Here is a 10,727-nt window from a genome sequence, read left to right as displayed (position 1 = left end):
GGTCGCCGTACAACAGTATAAAAGCAACAAATAATACAAAATAGCAGTTAATACAATATAAAAACAGCAGTTATACTGTAGACTACTGTATTTCCTTGTTTTGTATGCATGGCATAAAACACATGGACAAGATTTATGTTTCTGATCTGTTTATGTTTGTCAATCAATCAGTATGAATGACTCTTATGTTGGTTCCAAACAATAAGTATGAGGTTACCATGACAACCGGGATCAGGCAGGCAGGCAGGCACATAGATATCAGGCAGGCATTCCTCCTCCCGGGCTATGGGACGTATCAGAATAATCCATATCGATTGGTTGAGGGACAGATTCATTGGACATGTAGGGGAGGGGCCTAGCTCTGGTCCATGGCATTAGAAGGAGTTCTATGTCACTGATGATCCGGTGCGCCTGCAGGAAACGCTGTGCACCTCTTGTCTGTTGTAAGAATACAAAAAATACCGTTTCGCTAGTCACCAAATAAAGACGGTTTTGTGGAGTTGAAAGCACACTCTCGTTAGTGGCTGTACTCTGAGCCCCTCACCTCACGTCTAGAATACACTTTATGGACAGAAAAGAAAACATTTTACCAGGAATCTCAGCTACTCCACAGCGCCCTCTACAGATCTTGTCGATAGAAATGTCCATTGACCAGCTTTTCACCTTGCGGTGAAATATTCTCTTTTCTGCCCCAAAAAGTGTATTTTAGACTTGAAGTGAGGGACTCTGAGTGTTGCCACCAAGGACAGTAGGCCTTTAACTACATAAATCCGTCTTTGTTTTGGTGAGTAGCGAAACTGTATGTTTTATTTTTTGACAACAAACGAGAGGTGCGCAGCGTTTTATTTGGACGCACCGCATCATCAGTGCAATAGCGTTAAGGAGGGGCCCATGTGGCAGCAATCAGCTGATTCGTCACTCCTCCTCCGGCCACAGTTTGTCCGCTCCTTGTAGAAAGAAAAAGAACAGACCTACAAGCCCACAACGCGTCGCGACGCAACGCGCTGTGGGCTTGTAGGTCTGTTCTTTTTTTTCATGCCGGCGACACCGTCCTACCAGGAGGTATATAGGCGAGGCTTTATTAGTGACAGCTGTTTGGTTTTCATCCTCAGTCATAAGTTGAAGTTCATTCACAGCCAGGACATCAGCATGCCTCCCTTTGATAAGTCCCACACACCCAAGCCCTTCAAACAGAGGAAAAGCTTGGGTAAAACAAACAATCATTTTGATTTGCAATGCCGATTCTGTTATTGATTTGAAATATTGGATTGAAACTATGGATTTTAATTTATTTATCTTCCCCTCCGCAGCTACAAGAAAACAAGAAGTATCTGGCATACGGTCTAAATTCCCCAACAAAATTCCGGTAAGTGGATCTAACAATGATTAGGCTATGCACGTAAGAATATTTTGTTCTTATTTTTTTACCCTAACCCTATACATTTTATTTAAATGATAAAACAATTTTTGATTGAATAATTTCTTAGACGTTTGCATAGGAAAAGTTACAGTTAATTTTCCCTGGTACAAGGTCAACTAAACTAACTGGGAACCTAAAGAAAGCGTTTGGGCTTGTATCAATTAAGGGTAGCCTATCTTTTTTATTTATTTTTATTTTTTACTCGTAACATTTAATAACAGACAAATACAACGCAGTAGCCTACTATGAAGAAAATGTAACTATAATAATGATCATTGTCATAAAACAGTGCAAAATAAATGGTATTTACAGCAAAGGTCATGGGAGTTAAAGATAAGCTTTGTTTTATTTTACCAGCTTCGAGTAGCAGCCTGTTAAAGGGGCACTCCACCACTTTTCAACCTATGTTCATATAATTGGTCCTCACTCAAAAATAGCTTATACATTTTTTTAATTATTTTTTTAGGAGGGCTGTAGGCAGGTCAGAAACCCATCGTCTTGTGACATCATCGATTGCCAATCCAGTTTATAGAAACTGCAGGCTTTCTATTCCTGAAAAGTTGCAATTTTAAAGTGGAAGCCATTGTTCTCGCGATAATAAAAATCTAAATATGTTTTTCTAAAATATTGATTAATTATTTGTTTTGGAAAATGATGATGTCACAAGACGATGGATTCTGAACTTCCCACAGCTCTCCTAGGAGACTTGGACTGAGTAGAAAAAAATTGTGATATTTTATTATGAACATTAGTTAGGACCTATTATATGAAGACAGGTTGAAAAGTGGTGAACTACTCCTTTAAATGGTGACTTTTCAGAGCGGTTTTAAAGGAAGTTAGGGATTTACATTCATTCCTGTATAACTGATAAGGTTGTTTGTTGCTGGCAGGTGATCATTGAGCGCTACCAGAAGGAGAAGTACCTTCCTCCTCTGGATAAGACCAAGTTCCTGGTTCCTCAAGAACTGACCATGACCCAGTTTGTTACCATCATCAGGTCAGTGTCTCCATGTCTGAGCATTTAACTGAGCTGCTGTCTACAACAGGGATCTTCAACAGGGGGTCCGGGTCGGGACCCCTAGGGGGTCCTCAGAGTTATTAAAGGGGGTCCTTCAAATCTTTGTGTGATAGAAACGACTAGAACCCTTCGGAGAACTTTAGCCAAAAATAGCAGATCTACAAGCTCACACCAAGCGCGAGGCGCTGTGAGCTTGTAGATCGGCTATTTTCGGCAGAGAGGTTTGGTGTAAAGGTGAAAAAGGGCAGACCAAGTACAGAGTAAAAGGTAAAGTTTATTAAGTGTTCATGGTTCAAGTGGTTAAATATCTGAAAACACAAATTGACATGAATCCAAAATACACTGATGATTGTGCTGTCATACGATGACATTATATGGAATCTGGGGGTCCATGCTTAATCTCTCTCTCAGCTAAGGGGTCCTTGGCCTGAAAACGTTGAAGATTTCAGTGTTCTACAATACAAATGCTAGAAGAAAACATGTTTAATGGTGCTGTGATATCCTTCAAGAATGCTTATTGTTAAAGTTAAAGCTTTATATTATTGTTAAGTGTTTGTTCTGTAACAGGTGTCTCTTTTGCCCTTTAGTAAAAGATCTCATCAGATTATTTCTCAGTTCCAATTTGGTTGGTAACATGTCATTAGGTCGAACTCCCTTTGGTCCGACCACCTAAACCTAACCTTAACCCTAACATCAGTAAAACTATGCCTAAACCTAACTCTAACCTCAGTCGACCCAACGTGAGTTCGACCTGTGGGGCAGTCCCCATTTTGTTCCCTCTGCCGAGATAAAGATTAGTATCCTGAACTCAAAAGTAGACCTTAACACTAACACTTATTTAGCATAATAAATTATTTATATTATAGCATAACAAATTCACAGCACCCAATATTGGCCAGGGAAATAATCCAGTAAGCATGAAGTAAAATGTAATGTTAATTTATATCTCAGTGTGCACAAATGGAATGGACACCTATAAGGCTTCATTCTCAAGTTATAAGTGGATAAACTGTCAGTGAAGTAGTCTAAAACCAGCAAAGGATCTGACATTTGAACCACTTTAACCATCATTTTATACTTGCTATTAAAAAAAGATAGCAGATGTACAAGCTCATCAGCTTGTAGATGTGCTATTTTTAAATCATGAAAATGTGTGCACATCTTTGATTATACATTCTTTAATCATCTCATCATTTTGGGAGGTTTTTGACATGAAAAGGTTTGAGAACCGCTGTCTGTAGCACCAACATATTTCAGAAAACTGTTAGGATTTGGAGACATTTCTAGACTGGAACAACTTAAAAGCATAACATGGTTAAACTATTTAATAAACAAATCTATCTCTCCATCTCTATCCAGCGAGCTTGTAGATCTGCCATTTATTGAAAAATCATGTTTTATCACGTTTTAAAAGCGAACATTTGTAACTCAAATATTTGCATCTGGGGGTCCCTGGAACAACATTTTTTTAGATGGGTTTTTGCGGCCAAATACATATAATTTTGGGGGTCCTTGACATGAGTTTGAGAACCACTGATTTGGAAGAAATGTATAGAATTTGGTCAAATATTCAAAGACTTGCACAAATGTTCAAATGGCAGATCTACAAGCTTGCAGCTGTGCCGCGCTGTGAGCTTTGTATATCTGCTATGTTTTAATAGTTAAAGCATAGAGTAATGGTTAAAGTGGTTCCAACTCTTAATGGGTTAAGTGGGCGCTGCATTCTTGCCGGTGCACAGCGTCCATTCTGCAGGACTCATGTGTGACTCATGACTTAATGCTTGTTGTGTGGCGCTGTGTGTGTGACTGTGAATGACTTGATGCTTGTGTGAATGACTTGATGCTTGTGTGACTGTGAATGTTTTGCTTGTCATTCCAGCAGGACAGTCATTTGGGGCTCCACCGAATGGCAAATGCCACCCCTTAGCATGTGTTAAACCTTCTGTTATTGCCAGCATATTTTGGGTGCAAATCTGGATTAATTTTTTCCTTCTCTGCAGATTAATCAGATTTTACACTTAGATTTCTGCGATGCAGATTTTTAATGAGTGTTAGAATTACACGCCCTTCCATCTTCCCATGTGACATGTGTTCTAGACACGTGTTTTCTTGTCTGTAAACATGCTCATTAACCACTTTCAACATTGCTGGCATGTATGTAATTAACAGGAAAACATTTTATATGTATTCATCTATTGATCTACAACATGGGTCTTCAACAGGGGGTCCGGGACCCCTAGGGGGTCCTCAGAGTTACTACAGGGGGTCCTCTAAATCTTTGTGTGATTGAAACTTTTTTTCTTTTTTATATTAACCAGGTGAACCCTAGTGTCCTTATTTTGAGAACTTTAGACAAAAATAGCCGATCTACAAGCTCACAACGCCTCGCAGCACGAGGTGTTGTGAGCTTGTAGATCGAAAAAGAGCAGACAAAGTACATACTAGTGAAAGGCCAACTTTATATAAGTATTGACAGTTCAAGTGGTTAAATATCTGAAAACACAAATTGACATGAATTCAAAATATATACTGATGATTGTGCTGTCAAACAATGAAACTATATGGAATCTACAGTATGAACAGGTTGTGGGGGTCCCTGCTTCAGCTCTCTCTCTACTAAGGGGTCCTTGGCCTGAAAACGTTGAAGACCCCTGGTCTACAATATTACGTTTTCACAATGTGTTGGGTAGAATAAAAGTGCAGCGTCACCGCACCCTCAGTGATTTGTTTTTGTTTTGCCACTTCTAGTTTTATTTCCCCTCAAATGACTCCTCGCATTCCAGAAATCACTCGATGAACCTGAAGCAGACTTGATGCTTTGTTTAGTGGATGTGATGTGATTGTGACTGTTTTTGTTTTTTTACTTGGTCAATTCCCAAAAAACAGTGGTGTAATAAAGCAGTGTTTCTCAACCAGCATGGGCACACTTGTCATGTCCCAAGAATCCATGGGCACACAAACATAATACTGGGGTGTAAATATCGTCACTGTCGGGGGGGGGGGGGGGGGGACAAGTTTCAAATGTGTACGTTTCTTCGCTAAGTAAAGCCCTGCTTCATCATACAAGGCTGTCGCTCAACAGTAGTAAAAACAGCAGATCTACAAAGCACACAACGCCTCGAGGCGTTGTGTGCACACAAGCACACAAGTTGTGTGCTTGTAGATCGGCTAGTTATAAATAAAATATGTACGGTAGTCACATCTGTAATTAAAGTGTTCTATTATGATGAGAGCTTTACATAGTGAACAGAATAACACAGAATAGTTTCAATAATTTTTAAAATGATAAATACAATATTGGCTTTCAAGCAGTTTCATGGGGCCACTTGACCCTTCTCAGGGGCACACCAAAGGTCCCTTCTCAGGGGCACACTTGACCCTTCTCAGGGGCACACCAAAGGTCCCTTCTCAGGGGCACACTTGACCCTTCTCAGGGGCACACCAAAGGTCCGCAGGACCAGTGGTTGAGAAACACTGCTGTATAGTAACTAAGTGCATTTACTAAAGGGGCACTCCACCACTTTTCAACCTATGTTCATATAATTGATCCTCACTCAAAAATAGCTTTTCTTTTTTTTTTCTTTTTTTTTTTCAGAGGAGGGCTGTGGGGAGGTCAGAAACCCATAGTCTTGTGACATCATCGATTGCCAATCCAGCTTATAGAAACTGCAGGCTTTCTATTCCTGAAAAGTTGCAATTTTAAAGTGGAAGCCATTGTTCTCGCGATAATAAAAATCTATTTAAAAAAAAAAAAAATATTGATACATTTTTTTTTGGAAAATGATGTCACAAGACTATGGATTCTGAACTTCCCACAGCTCTCCTAGGAGACTTGGACTAAGTAGAAAAAAAAATTGATATTTTATCATGACCATTAGTGAGGACCTATTATATGAAGACAGGTTGAAAAGTGGTGAACTACTCCTTTAAGTATAATTTTGTGGTATTTGTACTTTACTTAAGTATTTCTCAAGTAATACTCTTACTTCTACTCTACTTTCTTTGAAAACCTTACTAGTTGCAGATATACATTATAATATACAACTTAACATTAACCACTTTAGCCCTATTTTTCACCGTGGCTATTTGAAAATGGCAGACCTCCAAGCTCACAACGCGTCACAGCGCGACGCGCCGTGAGCTTGGAGGTCAGCTATCTTCAATATTTTCAGCAAAAGGCCCTCTTAGGCCTAGGCCAGACGGAGCTGGATATTTCATACATCGCGTTTTTTCAGATATCCATATAGAAAAATATCTAGGTCCAGACGACAAAGATATCCAAGTCTAAAATAATCGGAGTCCCCAGACCTCCACTAGGGGGACAAGCACACACAGTAAAGTCTTCAGAGATATCCGGGTTCCATGTCTACACGGATCCAGTGAATCGGATAATTGTCAATGTCTCCACTTATTTATCCGGGTTCAAAAATCTTCAGCTTTGCGGCCGAAATATCCAGCTTTGTGTGGCTGCAAGCCCCAACCGCACAAAAAAATGTCTAGCTTCAGAAATATCCAGCTCCGGGTAGCCGGCACCTTAGAGATATCATCCCCTGCCTCTCGAATGCCATGGCTACACAGAGCTGGATATTTCTGAAGCTAGACATTTTTTTGTGCTGTTGGGGCTTGCAGCCACACAAAGCTGGATATTTCGGCTGTGAAACTGGATATTTTTTAAACCGGATAAATAAGTGGAGAGATTGAAAAATATCCGATTCACTGGATCCGTGTAGACAGGGAACCCGGATATCTCTGAAGACTTTACTGTGTGTGTGTGCTTGTTAGACCTAGATATCTTTGTCGTGTGGACCTAGATATTTTTCTATGTGGATATCTGAAAAACCGGGATATATGAAATATCCAGCTCTGTGTGGACCTAGATATTTTTCTATGTGGATATCTGAAAAACCAGGATATATGAAATATCCAACTCCGTGTAGCCATGGCCTTAACATTCTCCACACGTCTCCGTCCCCCCAGAAACCGCATGGACCTGAAGCAGAGCCAGGCCTTCTACCTGCTCATCAACAACAGCGGCATGGCCAGCATGTCCCTGAGCATGGCCGAGGTCTACAAGGACCACAAGGACGAGGACGGCTTCCTCTACATGACCTACGCCTCGCAGGAGATGTTCGGTTCCTCTGACCACATGACCTACGCCTCCCAGGAGATGTTTGGTTTCTCTGACCACATGACCTACGCCTCCCAGGAGATGTTTGGTTCCTCTGACCACATGACCTACGCCTCCCAGGAGATGTTCGGTTCCTCTGACCACATGACCTACGCCTCCCAGGAGATGTTCGGTTCCTCTGACCACATGACCTACGCCTCCCAGGAGATGTTTGGTTTCTCTGACCACATGACCTACGCCTCCCAGGAGGTGTTAGGTTCCTCTGACCACATGACCTACGCCTCGCAGGAGGTGTTAGGTTCCTCTGACCACATGACCTACGCCTCGCAGGAGATCTTCGGTTCCTCTGACAACAAGGAGGAGGAACAACGACTGGACTCGTTTTAATTTTAAACGGGGTATACTTCACCCTAGCTCTGGTCCATCGCGTCACCTCCAGTGACGCTCTGACAGACAAATGAATAGACCGCGTTTTCTCAGCCCCTACGAGCGCTCAACTTCAGTCAAAATAAACAAAACTACTTCACTACTCACCAAACCAAAGGTAATTTTGCGTTGTTGAAAGTTTTATTCTCCGCGGTGGTGAACCCCTCAGCACCCCACCCACTCTGTGAAATACATTATTTTTGTCATGAAATAAAACGCACCCACCTCGAGCCACCCAGTGGCCACCACAGACACAACGGTTCACAACCCGGAAATTAAACAGCGGTCGAGTTGGATGCGTTTTATTTCATGCCAAAAATTGTGTATTTTGCAGATTGGGTGGGGTGCTGAGGGGCTCGCCACCGCGGAGAATAGACTTTCAACAACGCAAAACTACCTTTGGTTTGGTGAGTAGTTTAGTAGTTTTGCGCTCGTAGGGGCTGAGAGAACGCGGTCTATTCATTTGCCGGCGGGTCTGTCAGAGCGTCACTGGAGGTGACGCGATGGACCAGAGCTAACTTCACCCCTGAACGGACTCTCTTATCGATTACTCACCCCCTGCAATGCCTTGAATGTATTGGGAGATTGTGTAAATATGTATAGCTTTGCTGTTAATCTTTTTTTTAAATGAATATTCTCATTTCTTCATTCAGGAATGTGACAAACAATTCTCCATGAATTTGAGGCTTTTGTGGGCTGAGGAATTGAGGGGGGGAAGCTCATTTTGGGGGGTGAAGTGGCCTACTGAATTAATCTGGACCAAAAAGCCATTTCAGTTGTAAATAGAAAAAGATTATTGTATACAATATTTTAATATTTTGCTTTGTAAAGTTTTCATCGGTTGTAAAGGTTTTTAAATGTATACTCTGTGTGAAATAAATCTGAAGTCTTAACTATACCTCCTGTTCAGTTTTCAGCCTGTAGAACAACATGCCCTTTGAGGGTCCATTTGGTTCCATGGGGTGGACCACACTTTAGAGCAGGGGTTTTCAAAGTGGGTGACGGGGCACCCTGGGGTGCCGTGACGGCAGTCCATGGTGCCGCAAGATAATTTGATAATATTTGGAATTTATTGGGACACTTGAAAAAAATATTTAGTATCATTTTAAACTTGAAGTACCAAGTTATTTTCAGTCAGTTCTAACCAAAATGGCTGTTATCTCAACGTTTTCCTCGCAACAACCCATTTAGGCCTAACCTATTATTGGGCCTAAATCAGAAATTAGCCTACAAAAACGAATATGTTGCTACATACTGTACATGTACTGTAAGCCCCTCCCATACACTAAAATGTGTACCCGGCCTGAATGGGCTCACTAAAATATCGTCACTGTCGGGCAGAAACCTCGTATCCAAGTTTCAAATGTGTACGTCTTTTGGTAAAGCAAAGCCCTGCTTCATCATACAAGACTGTTGCACAAAACTAGTGAAAACAGACGATCTACAAGCACACAACGGCTTTGGACATACAAGGTTTCCACCCGACAACAACGATATGCTATTAATATAAGGTGCTGGGATTGAAAATTAGAATGTAGGGGTGCCTCGGATTAAAACAATATTCATGGGGTGCCCTGAGACTAAAAGGTGTGGGAACCCCTGCTTTAGAGGCACTGTATAGCACCATGCAGTGGTGGGGAGTAGCAGTGTATTTAGTTTGTCCTGAAATTAATGCCTGACTTGTAGTGAGGGGATTAAGGGGAGCAAATGCTAATTTCGTGCAATTTTGACTTAGAGCACGAAATTTTGCAAAGATGTAGCCCAGGGCTTGCTCTAATGATTTAGCTAGGGCTCCCGAGTCATTTGTTTTGCACAAAAAACATTCTGTGGGCTAGAAATGGCCTCAGAAAACAATACACGTATGGGTGCGTTTTCATGTTAGTCGGAGGCCTTAGGTTTTTTTTTTTCTCATGCTAATCAGTCTAAAAGTTCAAAATTTTGCACAGATGTAGCTCAGGGCATGCTCTAATGATTTAGCTAGGGCGCCCGAGTCTGCAACATTCGGGGTCGCCACAGCGGCCAAATCAAGTTGGGTTCCCATCGACTTTAGTGATGAAAAGTGATGAGTCATCACTTTTCAGAGTTTTGTTGGTGCTGTGGCGACCCCGAAGGTCGCAGACTCGGGCGCCCTAGCTAAATCATTAGAGCAAGCCCTGGGCTACATCTGTGTAAAATGTTGAACTTTTAGACTGATTAGCACGAGAAAAAAAAAACCCTAAGGCCTCCGACTAACATGAAAACGCACCCATACGTGTATTGTTTTCTGAGGCCATTTCTAGCCCACAGAATGTGTTTTGTGCAAAACAAATGCCTGCAATGGATTCAGCATGATGACAAACCCCTAGTTAGACCCCTCAGATCCTCCTTAAATACCCAGAAAAAAAAAGTAATTCTGGGTATTTTCCTCCTGTATAGAAAGTCAATGTGAACCCAACTTGATTTGGCCGCTGTGGCGACCCCGAAGGTCGCAGACTTGGGCGCCCTAGCTAAATCATTAGAGCAAGCCCTGGGCTACATCTGTGCAAAATTTCGCGCTTTAAGTCAAAATTGCACGAAATTAGCACTTGCTCCCCTTAATCCCCTCACTATTGTTCACCACTGTCTAACAAATCTACAAACGCTGTGGCGTGAAGCTTGTCCATCTGCTTTTTTATATATTGAGGGCTTGGAGTGCAAGTGACATTTTCATTATCTTTTCCCCCCCACAGGACGGCTTTCCATTGATTATAATTATT

The 10,727-nt window shown here is 41.6% G+C and overlaps 1 protein-coding gene across 1 annotated transcript; it reads left to right on the top strand.

Moving 5' to 3' along the window:
• Positions 1-1,149: 1,149 nt before the first annotated feature.
• LOC308282429 (microtubule-associated protein 1 light chain 3 gamma-like) lies at positions 1,150-7,953 on the top strand (the record flags this gene model as incomplete). Its single annotated transcript, XM_080722774.1, has 4 exons — positions 1,150-1,207; positions 1,311-1,366; positions 2,311-2,417; positions 7,416-7,953. 4 exons carry the CDS (start codon positions 1,150-1,152, stop codon positions 7,951-7,953), a joined length of 759 nt encoding a protein of 252 aa, XP_080578900.1.
• Between the last annotated feature and the right edge of the window lie 2,774 nt (positions 7,954-10,727).

The sequence above is a fragment of the Nannobrachium achirus genome (genome assembly GCF_963921795.1).
Source record: "Nannobrachium achirus genome assembly, chromosome: 3".
NCBI lineage: Eukaryota > Metazoa > Chordata > Actinopteri > Myctophiformes > Myctophidae > Nannobrachium > Nannobrachium achirus.
Note: the sequence above shows the minus strand (reverse complement) of the source record. Positions and strands in the feature narration are given on the sequence as shown.